The sequence below is a fragment of the Ranitomeya variabilis genome, chromosome 5 (genome assembly GCF_051348905.1).
Source record: "Ranitomeya variabilis isolate aRanVar5 chromosome 5, aRanVar5.hap1, whole genome shotgun sequence".
In the NCBI taxonomy this organism is placed as follows: Eukaryota; Metazoa; Chordata; class Amphibia; order Anura; family Dendrobatidae; genus Ranitomeya; species Ranitomeya variabilis.
The window spans coordinates 330,796,695-330,817,747 of record NC_135236.1 but is presented as its reverse complement, the minus strand read 5'-3'; the positions used below and the strand labels follow the sequence as shown (position 1 = coordinate 330,817,747).

Sequence of the window (21,053 nt, the reverse complement as noted above, 5' to 3'; positions counted from 1 at the left end):
CTGTCCCGTTTATTCATTCGCTGATTGGTCGAGGCCGCCTGGGCTTCGACCAATCAGCGACGGGCATAGCATGGCGACGATGATGTCATAATGGCCTGGCCTGGCGGCCTCGACCAATCAGAGACGGGCACAGTATCGACGTAGATGTCATAATGGTTGCCATGGCGACGATGATGTCAAAAAGGTTGCCTCGACCAATCAGCGACGGGCACAGTCGGAATCATCATTGTCCATATACTACGGGGACATGCATATTCTAGAATACCCGATGCATTAGAATCGGGCCACAATCTATTATATATATATATATATATATATATATATATATATATATATATATATATACTGTATATATGTTTTACCGAACATTTGAGCACATAAATCCATTAGATGTCGGTTTTGCAAGCCTGCGAGAAAATCTCGCAGTACGGATGCCATACGGATTACATACGGAGGATGACATGCACAAAATACGCTGACACACCCTGCCTACGGATGACATACGGACCACTATTTTGGGAACATTTCTCCGTATTACGGCCGTATTACGGCCGTAAAAGACGGACCGTATTGTCTTACGCTGAGTGTGACGCCGGCCTTTGGTGGTGTGGGGGTTCCGCCGACATTTTGTTAAAGCCCGGAGCCCCCGCACTTCCATGGTTTGCATTGCGGTGGACTCTGGGAAAATGGTCATTGGGTGTGGCGCATGCGCAGGTGGAGATCTTGGCACCGAGATTTCGGGTGACAATATCCCCTGCACCACCGAACACCTACAGCGTTGCACCTCCGAATACCCTTTTCTCTCTCCTCAGACCCCGCGCCACTGCAGTCACCACTCATGGTAAGCAGTAAGGTGCACGTATTATGAAAAGCACCACCATTTTATTATTTTCTCCCATGAAATTTGGGGTGCGTCTGATTATCTGGTACGTCTTATAATCCACAAAATACAGTATATAATAAAAGCCATCAATATTAAAGCCCTGAAAAACCTCGATAAGTATTTTATTGAAATAATTTTTTTAAGACCATAAATTTACTTTGATTTTTATCTTGGGTTTTAAAATTATTTTAAAATAATGGGGACAATTCATCATAGTGTTTACAGCAGTTCTCTGGCATTAAACACTGAAAAGTTGCAAAGTTTCTGTGGAAAAAGTTTGTAACTTTTTATGTTTTCAAGCCAGATTCGGCCGGCTCTGACAAAACGGGCGAAGCTGTAGGATGAGCTAGCGTGTGGTGTGGCTATGCCCAACTGTCTAATTCATTAAAACCGATGGTGTTCCCTATGCCAGAAATGCTATTCCTGTCTCTGACTAGTAGTTTCTCTGGCGAGGCAAACAGACAAACAAATATGCAGATTTTTTAATTAGTTTGCACCTTTTGATGGATTTGGAGCATCATACTCCATCAAGCCCTTCATTAAGACTGGTATGCGCAACGCAAGTCTTAATGAACTAGCCCCAATGTATTTTTGCATACACACTGGTCACTTTTGATACACACAGTAACCAGGCCTGAATGCGTCTTAACGACCATGAACTTTTGTCATTTTTTAAATTATTTTCAGCTGCCATATTTCTTTTATTGTTTCACTGACATGGCTGTATGAGGCTTTGTTTTATGGGGGACAAATTGTAATATTTATTAGCATTGTTTTGGGGACACTTAAATTATTGGTTAATTTATATATTTTTTCTACAGAGGCTAAAGGTTGTTTTGTTTTGTTTTTTACCTTGTTTTTTGCTATGTATGTTTCACAACAAACAACCTGTTGATTTTTTTTTTTTAAGGTTATTATAGTTGTGAGCACACCAATGATGAGTAGGTTTTTACAATTTATGTATTGTATATAATTTGTTTCCCAAAGGTTATAAAAGTTCTCTGATTAACATTTTTTTTAGTTTCAGTCGTTCCCACTGTAACTGGGCCAGCTATCAGAGATCCAGTTAAAGTAGAAAACAGCCCCAGCTGTGCCAACCAACACTTGCAGAGCTGATCGGGGTCTGCCAAGACCCAGTAGATCTGCTATGTGAGCAGATACCCGGCGATCATTTAATCATCAGATACTACAGAAGTTCTGGTAATTCCAATGCTTCAGTTTGCTGAATACGGCTTACTAAAGCGCGATGTAACAGGAAAAAGAGAAGACAGAAACAGTAATAAACTGGTTCTGTCTTCTCCCCAGGTTCTTGACTTTGACCCCTGCATGATGAAGTTACAATTGTGAATGGTTAAAGCCCAACCATTTAACATGACCCACTTCAGTTAATATGCCTCTTAATACTATAAGGCTATGTGCACACATTGCGAAATGGGGTGCAGAATTTTCTGCACAAAATCCGCATCTCCTGTCAGAATCCGCAGGTGCAGATTTCCCACGGATTTTGTGCGGTTTTTATGCGGAATTGATGTGGATTTTGTGCGGATTTTCTGCGGTTTTTACCACTGCGGATTTCTATAATGGAAGGGTGCAGAAACGCTGCAGATCCGCACAAAAGAAGTGACATGCACTTCTTTTAAATCCGCAGCGTTTCCGCACGGATTTTTCGGCACCATCTGCACAGCTTTTTTTTCACATTGATTTACATTTTACTGTAAATCACAGTGCGGATCTGCAGCGATTCTGCGCGGAAAAATCTGCTGCGGATCCGCACTAAATCTGCATCGTGTGCACATAGCCTAAATGTTTTTATGTTTTCCTGAAATTGGTAAAAAATTAAAGCAAAGCAAAAATAGCCTTCAAAGCACATGCAATAACACTCTGCAAAATGGCTTTACTAATCAACTAATTATAAAGATCAAGAAACATTTTGCATACATTTATAGTTTTCCTTCAGAATATTTCATTGTTGTTTTAAAATTAGATGCAAATAATGTGTTAAAGTTTTGACGAAATACTAATTTTCATTTTTGCGTGCAGTTGTAGGCTATTTTTAGCACAGAAATAATTGTACTTACGCCTACTTTCATAGATTGCTCTTGATTTCTCATAGAGTTCGTAAGGGTCGGGTTTTCTTGGATCAAAGGCATCTGTAGAATCAGGAAATGAACTTCGATGTAGCGTTGGTGGGTAGGGGAGATTTGGTGGTACTGATGGTGCTGATAAACTCGTTTGTGGGCTTCCTTGATTTTCCCATCGTTCCATCATCTGCAATTCAAGAAATCTTCGTTCATTTTATAATTTTTGAAAATATGTTTATTACTGTCCACCCTACATCAACTTCTTATCCGCAGTCACAATCCCCAACAGATCTAGAATATCAAAATCAATATAAATAATGACTCACAGGCTTGGAACTTTTCCACGGAGAAAAGAAACCTGTAAATGATAAAAGAACAACACAATTAGGTCTAATGATTGAGATTTTGACAGTTAAAGAGTATACATTTGAATAATATATAGTAAAAAAAAAAAGAAAAGAAATAAACGCCGAAACCGTATTCCAGGGAGGTATCACTTAAATGCAATCTGTCAGCAGATTTTTACTTTTATCTGACAGCCTAATGAGGTGGGGACAGAAACCCAGATTCCAGCAATGTATCACTTAGTTTCCTGGGTGCAGCAGTTATGATAGAGTCATAGCTTTCTCTACTGCAGATCTATCAGAGCTTGGTTGTTGAGCTGTGTATAACCTTGCTAACACCACAGCTTTCTGTGTACATTGTATATTGACAGAAAGCTGCCAATAAATGTTGGGGGTCTGGTTGGACCACGAGGCACGAGGCCAGTTGTCCTGCACTGATAATCTGCTGATAAAACACTGATTTTATCGAAAAAAAAAAAAAGCAAATCACAGCCTAGTAAGTGACACACAACTGGAATCAGGGTCTCTTTTTGCTGTGGTGCTCACAGATTACATACCAAAAACCTGGTGACAGATGCCCTTTAAGCTGTATTTACACTGAAAGATCACTGTGAATGAGTGTTCTTGGGAACGCTTGGTCCACAATAATCTGTTAGTGTAAACAGGCTGCAGACCACCTGACGAGGGTGAAATTGTTTTTTGTTCAGCGCTATTTGGTTCTTAGCAGCCTATGTGCACTGAACGATCTGCTACAGATTGTTCAGGGCATATCATTTACTGCGGTCTACCTGCGTAAACAGACTATTAAATGACATCCGATTGGTGGTTGTGTAAACAAACCCTTACTGGGCTGCTTGATGTAGTTTTGATAAAATCACTGTTTTATCAGCAGGAGATGATCACTAGAGGACTAGTAATTTGTTCGAGTCCCTGCTTATTTGGCAAACTATAACGCCTACTGAATAAGCTATAGCAGGAACCCGGATACATGGAGCGCTCCGGCTGATCAGCTGTTCGGCGCCGCAGCTGCATGTGTCTCGGCTATGTGACAGTCACCACACATGCATGTGTGGTGACTGTCACACAGAAACGACACCTGCAGCTGCGGCGCTGGACACCTGATTATCAGGAGCACTCCATGTATCCGGGTTGCCTTAGCAGGGACCCGTACAAATTCACGCATCTCTACCGGTAACCCTGCTGCCATGCAGTCCTCCATATTCATGAGCTCTGCCTATACACAGTGTACACACAGGAAGCTGCTAATTAGTGGTTTGCGTGGGGTTATACAGAGCTTGTTATTTACAGAACTCGTAGATCTGCAGCAAATGAAGCATCAAAACTGCAGCAAAGAGCCTAATACATGATACATTGCTGAAATCAGGGTTTCTGTCCCTACATCATGCTGTAGTAAATTAGGGTAGAAAAACCTAGCGATAGATCCCCTTAAATATCAGCACTAGTTGGGGCCCTGTTGGATATTTTGCATTTGGGCCCACAAGCTTCAAGTTACGTCACTGCCAAAGACTCATGAACACATTTGTAAGATGCTGTAAGTCACGGTCAATGCTGGCTTACAGGGTTGCCATTTGGTATAATAAAGAAAAAAGCGAGATAATCATTAACTAAAGGAGCGGGTCACATAATTTATGTGTAGAGAAAGAAATATCAGTAGGCCTCTTGGTTTACCAGTCCCATCACCGGCCCGCCATGCTACTTTCATTTTTTTTCCACACATTTCTAGTACGCAACAAACAATTGAGAAACAGAAATTGAGTTCTGCGACTTGAGACTTCTGGGTCAGAGTAACACCCAACCTCCGTGCCCTAGACACCGAACTGCTGACAGAAAGGAAGGCAAGAAATATTGAGTAACCTTTAAAGTGCTTGGACTGGCTGCTTGTGTTCCATGTTAAGGTCACAGGCAGTTTTGGTTTGACCCACAACATCCATCTTTGCCTTTAGTTGACTTTCGCTTTATGTGAAATTACACCTTTAAGATGCTACAGTTCGGTGTAGGGACTGAAATTGCTTCTTATTACACATCTCTGACTTTTTCTCTCATTTACAAAGTCAAGGTTGGTAGAGAAGAACTAATAAAAAGACGAATTGAGTGTGACATTTGGATGTACAGTAGCTTTCTCCAAAGTATAATAATTCTGCCAGATGTGATAAATAGCAGGGGGTGGCAAAACATTTTCTCATTTTATGTGCTTCTGAAAAGCAAAGATAACCCAATATAGTAAGGAAAATAAATAAAATGTCACTCTGAAGAAATAAACAAAGAAATGATAACTGCCATAGAAGTTAAAATCAGTGCGCAACATTCATTAGGTTTAGATAGATAAAGCAAAAAAGTTCACACATTCACATGAAAAACACACCCCTAAATTTAACTAGTGCCACCCATGAGTAATTTTACAACAATGGCTTTAAAGAGGTTGTCCACTATTCGGACAGCTCGTTTTCAGTCTGTACGTTTCCACTTGTAAAATGGAAAAATCTATTCTTACCTCCAGTGCCGGCACCAGACAAGCAGCAGGCACTGGCTCTTCCAAGGATCATGTGACATTATGTCATGCCATCCCTGTGGCCAATCAGTGGTGGCTTCACACTCCCCACCTTCAGATGATTCATACACATCCTGAGGAAGTGAGAGAGCAGCAGCTCTCACTTCCTTCGGATGTATGCGATTTGTCAGAAGGCGGGGAGAGTGAAGCCAGCGTTCATTGGCCACAGGGATGGCATGACATAAAAATGCCTTGCGATACACGGAAGAGCCAGAGCCACCACTGCTTGAACGGCGCCAGTACCGGAGGCGAGTATAGAAGTTACCATTTTACTAGGGGGAAATACAGGGACTGAGAAAGAGTTGTCCGTGTAGTGGACAACCCTTTTAAATGTGACATATTAATAGGTGTTTGTGAAATAACTGATTTAGGCTGGGTGCCTAAATTGCAGATATGTCCGGCTTGCTGTGCAGCTCCATGTGCTCATCCCATGCAGGACATTTACATGTATTGTCTGGACTATACCGATGATTTCTTTTTTACATTGACCATTAGTCCATGTGAAATATCACTGGTGTCCATTGGTGCATAAAGTATTCCTACATAAGCATGCTGTCCATTGCACACTAACTAAAACGTTAACCATCTGACCCCAGCTTTATGCGGTTTCACACATGCATAGTCCACAGTCTCCATATGGACTGTAATGCCCTGATGGGCCGTTGATTGCTCAACCTGAGCTTAGAGCCTCATGTGTGTCTTTGAGACTGTAATTTTGGGTAGAATGTACCGCGATCAGTTTGAGTATTGCACTCGGTATACTGACTGTGAAATACACTTGTGTGAACCTGGCCTTAGGCCCAAAGAGAATACAAGCATACAGCGAATATTACCGTATATGGGTTAGAAAGTCAATGTCCAGAGAAAAACAGAAAATTAATTAAGGGAAAACATGGGAACATTTTCCCAGGAATAGATAGACTGCCAATATTACACCAAGATAACAGCAATAACTAATTGAAGACAAAAACAAAAAACATTCAGGACGTCAGTAACTTCATTCACATGGAAGAACAAACAAAAATTTGGGGTTTCATTTTTTTTGTGTTTAAGGTAGGATGAAATGACATGAGCCAAAGCTAAACACTCCTGTTATGACCCCAATGGCAGAGGGTCTCAAAAGTACATACCAAGTCTGCAAACACAAAAAACCAGCTCTTAGGGCAGTGGTAACTGGGCTGACCATATATCTAATCCTAGCACCACAAATAGCAGCAGCCGGGGAACGTGCCTACGTTGGTTCTAGACGTCTCGTGCCAGCCGGAGAACTAACTAACCCTAGAAGGGAAAAGATAGACCTTTCTTGCCTCCAGAGAAAAGACCCCAAAAGTTGGACAAAAGTTGGATACAAGCCCCCAACAAATAATAACGGTGAGGTAAGGAGAAAAGACAAACGTAAGAATGAACTAGATATTTAGCAAAGAGAGGCCCACTGACTAATAGCAGAATATAGTAAGATGACTTATACGGTCAGCAAAAACCCTATCAAAATTTCCACGCTGGATATTCAAGAACCCCCGAACCGTCTAACGGCCCGGGGGGAGAACACCAGCCCCCTAGAGATTCCAGCAAAATCAGGAATCACATTTAGTACAAGCTGGACAAAAAATAAGAGCTATGCAAATAACCAAAAAACAAGGAAGCAGGACTTAGCTTAATTTTGCAAGATCCAGGACCAGCAGACAGGAGCAAACAGAAAGGAACTGATTACAACGATGCCAGGCACAGGACTGAGAATCCAGGAAGTTTATATAGCAACACCCCTGGACTAACGACCCAGGTGGGTGCCAAACTGAGGAAAGACAATCCCAGAGTCATATCACTAGTGACCACAAGAGGGAGCCAAAAAAGTCTAATTCACAACAGTACCCCCCCTTTAAGGAGGGGTCACCGAACCCTCACCAAGACCACCAGGGCGATCAGGATGAGCAGCGTGAAAGGCACGAACTAAATCGGCCGCATGCACATCAGAGGCAACCACCCAGGAATTATCCTCCTGACCATAGCCCTTCCACTTGACCAGATACTGAAGCCTCCGCCTGGAGAGACGAGAATCCAAGATCTTCTCCACCACGTACTCCAACTCGCCCTCAACCAACACCGGAGCAGGAGGCTCAACAGAAGGAACCACAGGTACAACGTACCGCCGCAACAAAGACCTATGGAACACATTGTGAATGGCAAACGACACCGGAAGATCCAAGCGAAAGGACACAGGATTAAGGATTTCCAATATCTTGTAAGGACCGATGAAGCGAGGCTTAAATTTAGGAGAGGAGACCTTCATAGGAACAAATCGAGAAGACAGCCATACCAAATCCCCAACACGAAGTCGGGGACCCACACCGCGGCGGCGGTTGGCAAAACGCTGAGCCTTCTCCTGTGACAACTTTAAGTTGTCCACCACATGATTCCAGATCTGCTGCAACCTATCCACCACGGAATCTACCCCAGGACAGTCAGAAGGCTCCACATGGAAAAACGAGGATGGAAACCAGAGTTGCAAAAAAATGGCGAAACCAAAGTAGCGGAACTAGCCCGATTATTAAGGGCAAACTCAGCCAAAGGCAAGAAGGTCACCCAATCATCCTGATCTGCAGAAACAAAACACCTCAAATAAGCCTCCAGAGTCTGATTAGTTCGCTCCGTTTGTCCATTAGTCTGAGGATGAAAGGCAGACGAAAACGACAAATCAATGCCCATCTTAGCACAAAAGGATCGCCAGAACCTGGAAACAAACTGGGATCCTCTGTCAGACACAATATTCTCAGGAATGCCGTGTAAACGAACCACATTCTGAAAGAACAAAGGAACCAGATCGGAAGAGGAAGGCAGCTTAGGCAAAGATACCAAATGGACTATCTTGGAAAAGCGATCACATACCACCCAGATGACAGACATGCCCTGAGACACCGGAAGATCTGAAATGAAATCCATGGAAATGTGTGTCCAAGGCCTCTTCGGGACAGGCAAGGGCAAGAGCAACGCGCTGGCACGAGAACAGCAAGGCTTAGCTCGAGCACAAGTCCCACAGGACTGCACAAATGACCGCACATCCCGTGACAAGGAAGGCCACCAAAAGGACCTAGCCACCAGATCTCTGGTGCCAAAAATTCCCGGATGCCCTGCCAACACCGAGGAATGAACCTCGGAAATGACTCTGCTGGTCCACTTATCAGGAACAAACAGTCTGTCAGGTGGACAAGAGTCAGGTCTACCAGCCTGAAATCTCTGCAACACACGTCGCAAATCCGGAGAAATGGCTGACAGGATAACTCCCTCTTTGAGAATACCAACTGGTTCTGCGACTCCAGGAGAGTCAGGCACAAAGCTCCTTGAAAGAGCATCAGCCTTCACATTCTTTGAACCTGGTAAATACGAGACCACAAAATCAAAACGGGAGAAAAACAATGACCAGCGGGCCTGTCTAGGATTCAGGCGTTTAGCAGACTCGAGATACATCAGATTTTTGTGATCAGTCAAGACCACCACACGATGCTTAGCACCCTCGAGCCAATGACGCCACTCCTCAAATGCCCACTTCATGGCTAACAACTCCCGATTGCCAACATCATAATTCCGCTCAGCAGGCGAAAACTTCCTAGAGAAAAAAGCACATGGTCTCATTACAGAGCAACCAGGGCCTCTCTGCGACAAAACGGCCCCTGCCCCAATCTCAGAAGCATCCACTTCAACCTGAAAGGGAAGTGAGACATCAGGCTGGCACAAAACAGGCGCCGAAGTAAACCGGCGCTTCAACTCTTGAAAAGCTTCCACGGCTGCAGGAGCCCAGTTAGCAACATCAGAACCTTTCTTGGTCATATCCGTCAAAGGTTTAACAACGCTAGAAAAATTAGCGATAAAACGACGGTAGAAGTTAGCAAAACCCAAGAACTTCTGAAGACTCTTAACTGACGTGGGTTGAGTCCAATCATGAATAGCTCGGACCTTGACTAGGTCCATCTCCACCGCAGAAGGGGAAAAAATAAAACCCAAAAAGGGAACCTTCTGTACTCCAAAGAGACACTTTGAGCCCTTAACAAACAAAGCATTCTCACGCAAAACCTGAAACACCATCCTGACCTGCTCTACATGCGAGTCCCAATCATCAGAAAAAAACAGAATATCATCCAGATAAACAATCATAAATTTATCCAGATACTTCCGGAAAATATCATGCATAAAGGACTGAAACACTGAAGGAGCATTAGAGAGCCCGAAAGGCATCACCAAGTACTCAAAATGACCTTCGGGCGTATTAAATGCAGTTTTCCATTCATCTCCTTGCTTAATGCGCACAAGGTTGTACGCACCACGAAGATCTATCTTGGTGAACCACTTGGCACCTTTAATCCGGGCAAACAAGTCCGACAACAGAGGCAAAGGATACTGAAATTTAACAGTGATTTTATTCAGAAGCCGATAGTCAATACAAGGTCTCAAAGATCCGTCCTTCTTGGCCACAAAAAAAAAATCCCGCACCAAGAGGGGAAGAGGATGGACGGATATGCCCCTTCTCCAGAGATTCCTTGATATACGAACGCATTGCAGTATGCTCAGGTACAGACAGATTAAATAATCTTCCCTTAGGAAATTTACTACCTGGAATCAAATCTATAGCGCAGTCACAGTCCCTATGAGGAGGAAGAGCACTGGACCTGGACTCGCTGAATACATCCTGGTAATCAGACAAATACTCAGGAACTTCCAAAGGAGTAGAGGAAGCAATAGACACCGGCGGGGAATCACCATGAATTCCCTGACAGCCCCAACTTGACACAGACATTGCCTTCCAATCCAAGACTGGATTATGGGTCTGTAACCATGGCAGACCCAAAACGACCAAATCATGCATTTTATGCAGAACAAGAAAACGAATCACCTCCCGATGTTCAGGAGTCATGCACATGGTTACCTGTGTCCAAAACTGCGGTTTATTTTCTGCCAATGGCGTAGCATCAATACCTCTAAGAGGGATAGGATTTACCAACGGCTCAAGAACAAAACCACAGCGCTTGGCAAACGACAGATCCATAAGACTCAGGGCAGCACCTGAATCCACAAACGCCATAACAGGGTAGGAGGACAATGAGCAAATTAAAGTCACAGACAAAATAAATTTAGGTTGCAAATTACCAATGGCGACAGGACTAACAACCCTAGTTAGGCGTTTAGAGCATGCTGATATAACGTGTAGAATCACCACAGTAAAAACACAACCCATTCTGACGTCTATGATTTTTCCGTTCATTTCTAGTCTGAATTCTACCACATTGCATTAAATCAGGTGTTTGTTCAGACAACACCACCAGAGGATTCGCGGCTTTGCGCTCCCGCAAACGCCGGTCAATTTGAATAGCCAGCGCCATGGAATCATTCAGACCTGTAGGAATGGAGAAACCCACCATCACATTCTTAATGGCTTCAGAAAGGCCATTTCTGAAATTTGCGGCCAGAGCACACTCATTCCACTGAGTAAGCACGGATCATTTCCGAAATTTTTGGCAATACACTTCAGCTTCATCCTGACCCTGAGAAATAGCCAGCAAGGCTTTTTCTGCCTGAATTTCAAAATTGGGTTCCTCGTAAAGCAATCCGAGCGCCAGAAAAAACGCATCAATATTTGCCAATGCCGGATCTCCTGGCGCTAGCGAGAAGGCCCAATCCTGAGGGTCGCCCCGTAAGAAAGAGATAACAATTTTTACTTGCTGAGCTGAGTCTCCAGATGAACGGGGTCTCAGAGATAGAAACAATTTACAATTATTCCTGAAATTCCTAAACTTAAATCGGTCTCCAGAGAACAGTTCAGGAATAGGTATTTTAGGTTCAGACATTGGACTACTGGTAACAAAATCTTGTATGCCCTGCACACGAGCAGCAAGCTGATCCACACTTGTAATCAAAGTCTGGACATTCATGTCTGCAGCAAGCACAAGCCACTCAGAGGTAAAGGGGAGGAAAAAAGAGAGGAAAGAAAACAAAAAAAAAAAAAAAAAAACTCAGACTTTCCTTTCTTGTAATCCCACTTCTGCAATGCATTAAACATTCAACCTTGGCCTGGCATACTATTATGACCCCAATGGCAGAGGGTCTCAAAAGTACATACCAAGTCTGCAAACACAAAAAACCAGCTCTTAGGGCAGTGGTAACTGGGCTGACCATATATCTAATCCTAGCACCACAAATAGCAGCAGCCGGGGAACGTGCCTACGTTGGTTCTAGACGTCTCGCGCCAGCCGATGAACTAACTAACCCTAGAAGGGAAAAGATAGACCTTTCTTGCCTCCAGAGAAAAGACCCCAAAAGTTGGATACAAGCCCCCAACAAATAATAACGGTGAGGTAAGGAGAAAAGACAAACGTAAGAATGAACTAGATATTTAGCAAAGAGAGGCCCACTGACTAATAGCAGAATATAGTAAGATGACTTATACGGTCAGCAAAAACCCTATCAAAATTTCCACGCTGGATATTCAAGAACCCCCGAACCGTCTAACGGCCCGGGGGGAGAACACCAGCCCCCTAGAGCTTCCAGCAAAATCAGGAATCACATTTAGTACAAGCTGGACAAAAAATAAGAGCTATGCAAATAACCAAAAAACAAGGAAGCAGGACTTAGCTTAATTTTGCAAGATCCAGGACTAGCAGACAGGAGCAAACAGAAAGGAACTGATTACAACGATGCCAGGCACAGGACTGAGAATCCAGGAAGTTTATATAGCAACACCCCTGGACTAACGACCCAGGTGGGTGCCAAACTGAGGAAAGACAATCCCAGAGTCATATCACTAGTGACCACAAGAGGGAGCCAAAAAAGTCTAATTCACAACACACTCCCTCCAAAGGATTCCCTGCCTAAGTCTAATGACATCCTACTTTCTTTTCGAAACCAAGACTCTCACACTGACTTTTCATATGCCTATGTGAATGATGTCAGTGAGGCCTGAAAATCTTAAAAACTGTAAGGAATAAAGAAACAAGGTAAATCAATACTATCAGTAGTGTATCTATATTATACTAATACACACAACTTTAACCCCTACACAACCTTTGATGTATATTTTTGTCAAACGTAGTATCCCTGCATTTGATGTGGGATCGCATGTTGAGCCCACATCTTTTCCTGCACGTGATGACTGATTTAATAAGTCATCATGTGCCTTTAGCAGCCACAGGAGGAGCAGCGCTCCACTCATGGCTGCAAGCCAGTTAAATCCTACTGTCAATTTCTGACAGCGGGATTTAGCACATGCTAGATGTAAGTGAGTCACTCATTCCACCCATCGGTGCCTTCGTCACATGACTGTGATGGGCTGTCATGACAGCCAGGGGTCTTGTCAAGGACCAGTGACTCTCATTACTCATGTGAAGGCCAGCTCATGGCCAGCATTCATAGGAGATTGTGATTTCTGCTATACATAGCAGTGCTTTAGCACGCCCCCTGAGGAAGCAATATTTAAAGGCGAAACGCGCATTGGGGTACATGGCCGAGGTCTAGGCAGGATGGATCATTATAATGGGTAATTATTCCCAATGTTATTAATATTACTTTTGATAGGTACAGGGTCCAACAGAGGGATTTATAGGCTTTTGTCTTGAATGCATATTGTGCTGGTTATTTTGATACTTAATGCCAATGTGGAATACTGATACACACAAGCATGTGATATCTTTTTTTCATTAAGCCCCTGGAAATGGGTCATATATCCCCTTTTCCTTCTGTTTGCACTTTACTACAAATCCTGACCATTTCTTCGGCCCTTTGTTTACACCTATGGAGTTAATCCCTTTTTTCTTTAATTAAAACCCATGTATTACGGTATATTTTTGTATTTATTTATTCATTATTATTTTTTGTATGTATATGAATTGTTGTTCATTTAATTGAATTAATAAACTTTGGTGATTTTTTATTGGCATTTTTTTTACTCCATTTCCTCCTCGTTTTTGAATTGTTTGGTGGGTCGCCATTTACATGGGTATATGCTGCTATATTACTGGTATTTATATGTAAAATAATTATGGAATTGCACATTTTTGCAATTTCAACGCACTTGGAATTTTTTCCCCCACTTTCCATTGCATTATATGGTAAAACACATGCTGTAATTCCAAAGTACAACTTGACCCACAAAAAACAAGCCCTCATACGGCTATTGGGACAGAAAAACACAAAACTTTATGGCTGTTGGAATAAGGGTAGAAAAAAATAAAAGTATAAAATTTGAAAATTCCAAGGTAATGAAGGGGTTAATAATCTAATAAAGCAGTTCTGCAATAAATACTGTAGGCTAAAGTTCCTAAACAGGAATATTAAATATTTGATTCTGGTAAAGGACAGTGCCAATTAGTACTTTTAAGGGGTAGTTACTTTTTGACCTATGTGATATCAGAGTTATATAACTTTAGTGCTTGTTTAAATGCAGAACTAATTCAGTAATATATGTTTCCTTCAATTTAATTTGTCTAAGTTTCCATTTTCTTTAAAAAGGCATCTACTGTCAAAAATCTAAAAAATAAGGGAAATAAAAACAGTCACTAATGTACATATTTGCTCTGATAGGGCTGATAGGGAAGGTTCACAGGGGATCTACATAGACAGGGAAAGGGTATTTCATCCTGCTGCAAGAAGTCGCTTTCACAGATATATTATTTGTATAAAAAAAAACCTAAATGTTCATATTTTCATAGCTGAATAAGTCCTATAAAAAGCTCTAATAGGTATTTTTTATAGCACTTTCAGAAGCCATTGTCTATGACAAATGTGCTATTATATTGGACACCTGGTATGGGGCGAGAATTTTTCATAGAACCTTATGCAGTCTGAAAAGGGATAAAACAAAAATTGTCCCAATAGATAAGTATTCTAGCAAGACCTAATTAGGAGGGAATGCATAGGACCGAATCATCATACTGAATCATCAAATCTCATTAAACATGCCCTGAAGAACTATATGCATTTAAATAGAAATTCATAATCACAAGGTTCTAGGCTCATAATTTCTCAGAAACCATATTCAATTCTACAGAGGGCGATATGATAACAGACCTAATATGCACATCTGAATAGTAAATTCTGACACTTGATTTGTACAGAGATCTTATAATACCGTTAATACTATATTCCAAATATACCTTTCCTGAAAGTCAGGAAAAATACTGTGCAAAAATAAAATAATAAAATACAGTTGTGCCAACTGTCTTTTAGTGATAAATAACATTTATCATATTTGGACTTTTAACACACCTTAGCCTTACAAAAATAAAGTTCTTCCCTGATTGTTAAAAACAAAAAAACTACCCTACATTCCAGAATTAACCCCTTCATGACATGCGCCATACATGTACGGTGCATGCTATGTCTCTCCCTTTAATGTGGGCTCTGGCACTGAGCAAACATCTTTCCCAGCGCATGTCAACTGACTTGTACCCCTAAGGCCGGCCTCACACTCAGCGTATAAAAATACGGTCCGTTTTTTACGGCCGTAATACGCAGAAAAGTCCCCAAAATAGTGGTCCGTATGTTATCCGTAGGCAGGGTGTGTCAGCGTATTTTGCGCATGGCATCCTCCGTATGTAATCCGTATGGCATCCGTACTGCGAGATTTTCTCGCAGGCTTGCAAAACCGACATCTAATGGATTTATGTGCTCAAATGTTCGGTAAAACATATATAGGAGTATATATATATATATATATATATATATATATATATATATATATATATATATATATATATATATATATATATATATGTCATTGAGACACATATACTGTATCTATATTCTGTATTTATATTTAATCCAGCGCGATATATGTGAAAAGCCGGTAATTCAATTGCCGGCTTTTCATTTCTCCTTCACAAACCCGACAGGTTATGAGACATGGTTTACATACAGTAAACCATCTCATATCCCCCTTTTTTTTTGCATATTCCACACTACTAATGTTAGTAGTGTGTATGTGCAAAATTTGGGTGCTGTAGCTGCTAAAATAAAGGGTTAAATGGCGGAAAAAATTGGCGTGGGCTCCCGCGCAATTTTCTCCGCCAGAGTGGTAAAGCCAGTGACTGAGGGCAGATATTAATAGCCTAGAGAGGGTCCATGGTTATTGGCCCCCACTGGCTACAAACATCTGCCCCCAGCCACCCCAGAAAAGGCACATCTGGAAGAGGCGCCTATTCTGGCACTTGGCCACTCTCTTCCCACTCCCGTGTAGCGGTGGGATATGGAGTAATGAAGGGTTAATGCCACCTTGCTAAGGTGACATTAAGCCAGATTAATAATGGAGAGGCGTCAATTATGACACCTATCCATTATTAATCCAATTGTATGAAAGGGTTAAAAAACACACACACATTATTAAAAAGTATTTTAATGAAATAAACACACAGGTTGTTTTAGTATTTTATTGCTCTCTCAATCCACCTGAAGAGTGATCTGTACTTACATTGAGTCGCGGTGAGGCGCCCTCTGGTGGATGAACTCATATGAACTCGAGCGTGGGAACTTTTCCAAGGCTCCAGTTCATGAGGACATCCAGCAGAGGGTGCCTCACCGCGACTCAATGTAAGTACAGATCACTCAGCTTTCCTTTCAGCACCCGGGGTTTACAGGTACGAGCGAGTGCTTTAGCACAGCTCCTGCCTATAAAATGATTTAACCCCTTCAGATGGATTTACTTCGTGGGACCTGACAGTTCATCAGAAGGTATGTATATTGTTGGTTTATTATTTTGCCAAGCGAGGGTCTTCAGGTGGATTGAGAGAGCAATAAAATATTAAAACAACCTGTGTGTTTATTTCATTAAAATACTTTTTAATAATGTGTGTGTGTGTTTTTTAACCCTTTCAGACAATTGGATTAATAATGCATAGGTGTCATAATTGACGCCTCTCCATTATTAATCTGGCTTAATGTCACCTTACAATAGCAAGGTGGCATTAACCCTTCATTACCCCATATCCCACCACTACACGGGAGTGGGAAGAGAGTGGCCAAGTGCCAGAATAGGCGCATCTTCCAGATGTGCCTTTTCTGGGGTGGCTGGGGGCAGATGTTTGTAGCCAGGGGGGGCCAATAACCATGGACACTCTCTAGGCTATTAATATCTGCCCTCAGTCACTGGCTTTACCACTCTGGCGGAGAAAATTGCGCGGGAGCCCAGGCAAATTTTTTCCGCCATTTAACCCTTTATTTTAGCAGCTACAGCACCCAAATTTTGCACATACACACTACTAACATTAGTAGTGTGGAATATGCAAAAAAAGGGGATATGAGATGGTTTACTGTATGTAAACCATGTCTCATATCCTGTCGGGTTTGTGAAGGAGAAATGAAAAGCCGGCAATTGAATTACCGGCTTTTCACTAACACCGCTGCGTATTTCTCGCAAGTCACACTGCTGGTCCGTGTGGAATCCGTATTTTTCTCGCCCCCATAGACTTTCATTGGCGATTTTTTTGCGCAATACGGTGACAAACGCAGCATGCTGCGATTTTCTATGGCCGTACAAGACCGTATATTACGGATGCGTAATATACGGCAGATAGGAGCTGGGACATAGGGAATCATTAGGCCGTGTGTAATGCGAATTTTACGGACGTAGTTTATGCGCTCATACGTCCGTAAAACTCGCTAGTGTGAGGCCGGCCTAACAGTCGTGGGTGGAATTTCAATCCTCGCTCAGCTGTTAAGCTGTTAAATGCCGCTGTCAATCTCTGACTTTAATGTGATTGCGCCAGAAGCACGACACTAATCGTGCCCATCAGCAACCGTGTTACATGACCGCAGGTTGCCGATGGGTTGGCATGCGGGGTCTGCAGCAGAACCCTGTGGTTGTCATTGTCGGATAGCTATAGCAAGTGAGAATTTCTCCTACATAGAGCAGGGCTGACTAGATAGCAGCTTCTAGTCCCCCCCATTCAAAATAAAACAATGAAAAAAATTTAAATATATACATATTTGATATCGCCGCGTTAAGAAATGGTCATTCTATCAAGATTTATAAACCTGCTTTGATGCGGGCTCCAGCAGTGAGCCTACATCAAAGCCGGTACATGTCAGCTGTTTTGAACAGCTGACATGTGCCCTCAATAGGCGTGGGTGAAATCACCATCCGCCCGTCCCTATTAACTAGTTAAATGCTGCTGTCAAACTCTGACGACAGCGGCATTTAACAAGCGCTTCCGGCCATCCGGCTGGAAATGCGCTCACTGTGGGGTGTTCAGAGCATGACGCAGATACCAGGAGACAGGTCAGTACAACAGGAGAAATGAAGGAAGGCAACAACCCAGCAACAGGACCGCTACCTCCTCTTTTGTGGAAGGAGCAACAGGGGGAGCACTGCCAGAGCCCTGCAAAATAAACTCCAGTAGGCCACTAACATCCATGTGTCTGCTCAAACTGCCAGAAACAGACTCCATAAGGGTGGTATGAGGGCCCGACGTCCACAAGTGGGTGTTGTGCTTATAGCTCAACATCGTGCAGGACATTTGGCATTTGTCAGAAAACACCAAGATAGGCAGATTAGACAATGGATCCTTGAGCTTTTCACGGATGAGAGCAGGCTCACACTGAGCACATGTGACAGATGTGACAGTCTGGAAATGCTGTGGAGAAGATTCTGCTGCCTGAAACATCCCTCATTATGACCATTTTGGGAGTAATGGTGCGGGGAGACATTTCTTTGGAGGGCCACACACCCTTCTGTGTGCTAGCCACAAGTAGCTTGACTGCCATTAGGTACCGGGATGAGATCCTCAGACCCATTGTGAGACCATATGCAGGTGCATTGGGCTCTGGGTTCCTTCTGATGCATGACAATGCTAGGCCTCATGTGTCTGAAGTTTGTTAGCAGTTCCTGCATGATGAAGGCATGCATTGATGCTATGGACTGGCCTGCCCATTCACCAGACCTGAATCCAGTTGAGCATATCTGGGACATCGTGTCTCATTTCATCCACCAATGCCACTTTGCACCATAGACTGTCCAGGAGTTGACTGATGCTTTAATCCAGGTCAGGGAGGAGATCCCTCAGGAGAACATCTGCCACCTCATCAGGACCATGCCCAGGCTTTGTAGGGAGGTCATACAGGCACGTGGAGGTCACACACACTACTGAGCATCATTTCCTTGTCTTGAGGGATTCCCACTGAAGTTGGATCAGCCTGTAATTTGATTTTCCACTTTGATTTTGAGTATCATTCTAAATCCAGACCTCTGTTAATTTTAATTTACATTCATCATTTTTATGTTTTATTGTTCTCAATGCATTTTACTATGTAGTGAATAAAGATTTGCAACTGGAATATTCCATTCAGTGATATCTACTATGTGGTATTTTAGTGTTCCCTTTATATTTTCGAGCACTGTATATTATATACACGCATACATTTGTAAAAGGACATTATGTTGTTGTGAAATGTATATAACATGGGATTGACTTGGTAGTTATAGAAATCTTTAAACAGAGCAGTTCTGTTCCTGCAATTAATAAAGTACAACATTTTAGGGTATGTGTCCACGTTCAGGATTGCATCAGGATTTGGTCAGGATTTTCCATCAGTATTTGTAAGCCAAAACCAGGAGTGGGTGATAAATACAGAAGTGGAGCATATGTTTCTTTTATACTTTTCCTCTAATTGTTCCACTCCTGGTTTTGGCTTACAAATACTGATGGAAAATCCTGACCAAATCCTGATGCAATCCTGAACGTGGACACATACCCTTAATGTCAGGCTCCACAGCTTTCTTGCATGTAAAATTAGATGAGATGTAACGCAGGCAGCAGCTGCCATATTACTATGCCAAATCACACACATTATGTAAAGGAAGCTGGATTTTTGCATAGAAGTATGTTGTCAGAAAGCACTATTAAGAATACGATATGGATAAGAAGTAATGTTTGTCGAAATATGAAGCCACTAAAAAATACTCGGTCATATCTATCAATGACATTTTCCATATAATAATTGTCTGCATTTAGAAAATAAGTGGGGGCTCTATGCCACCTAAGATTTAAGCCACTTTTACTCACCCAGAGAGCCATGACAGGTAAAGCTGGGGATAATTTTTTAGCTCTATAGTGGAATATAAGACATGCTACACTAAAATTCTATATTGGCAAGCAGTAAATATGATGCTTTGTATTTCACTCATAAATGTGTTTTTTTATTCCTTTTGGTATGTCATGTTTAAAAAAACCCTGCTTTGTTTTGGATACTGCCTGTTACTTGGGTTTGATAAAATATAACATCATCTGCAGATTACATGCAGTTTTTTTTTTGCATTTCCGAGGTTGAAACGCACTAAAAATACGTGTGTGTTTTACCTGCAGATTTTCCTCATCTAATTTAAGTCTATGGGGAAAATCCACAAATAAAACGCATGTTTTCCTCAAGGGAGGTTGACATTTTGTGGATTTAAAAACACACTGCTGGTCAGTTTAAGCTGCATAAAAAACGTACATTGGGCATGAGATTTTTATAAACCCCATCCACGATGCTGGAACCAGTAACAGTGGAAAATGACCCAGTCTTGAACTGGCCAAAAATTTTATTAAAGTAACCTATGTTAATTGGATTAAGTATTAGATAGATAGACTTATCACAATGGCTTCCCCTGGAAATTACAACATGGGTTGCAGACTGTGAGTCCTTGCAGGCATGGTCCTCTCTCCTCCTGTACCAGTTGGTCACTTATACCGTGTTTCCCCGAATATAAGCCAGTGTCTTATATTCTTTTTACCCCCAAAAGTCCCACTATGGCTTATTTTCGGGGTATGGCTTATATTAGCCAAAAAAAAGGCGACTTTTTTTTTAACCAAAAAGTTAACATTTATTAACATGCTGAACAGTATAGTGCCATATAGTGCTCTGCACCATTCATTATTGCCCCATAGCTGTGCCATATAGTGCTCTGCACCATTATTGTCCCAAAGCTGTGTCATATAGTGCTCTGCACCATTATTGCCCCATAGCTGTGCCATATAGTGCTCTGCACCATTCATTATTGCCCCATAGCTGTGCCATATAGTGCTCTGCACCATTATTGTCCCAAAGCTGTGTCATATAGTGCTCTGCACCATTATTGCCCCATAGCTGTGCCATATAGTGCTCTGCACCATTCATTATTGCCCCATAGCTGTGCCATATAGTGCTCTGCACCGTCCATTATT

At 42.2% G+C, this 21,053-nt stretch overlaps 1 protein-coding gene across 18 annotated transcripts in view; it reads right to left on the bottom strand.

Annotated features, from left to right (window-relative positions):
* MAGI2 (membrane associated guanylate kinase, WW and PDZ domain containing 2) overlaps positions 1-21,053 on the bottom strand; it is a 1,417,815-nt gene that overhangs the window by 183,262 nt on the left and 1,213,500 nt on the right. For 14 of the 18 annotated variants that reach the window (XR_013215731.1, XM_077264697.1, XM_077264691.1 and 11 more), the window contains 2 exons: positions 3,291-3,322; positions 2,962-3,151 (listed from right to left, as the gene is read on the bottom strand). Coding sequence is in view for 17 of the 18 variants with exons in the window: in XM_077264697.1 (XP_077120812.1) it covers positions 2,962-3,151; positions 3,291-3,322 (222 nt within the window). In the remaining variant the exon portion in view is untranslated. The remainder of the gene's footprint in view (positions 1-2,961; positions 3,152-3,290; positions 3,323-21,053) is intronic. The other 4 variants (XM_077264699.1, XM_077264695.1, XM_077264684.1 and 1 more) reach the window with 1 other exon arrangement.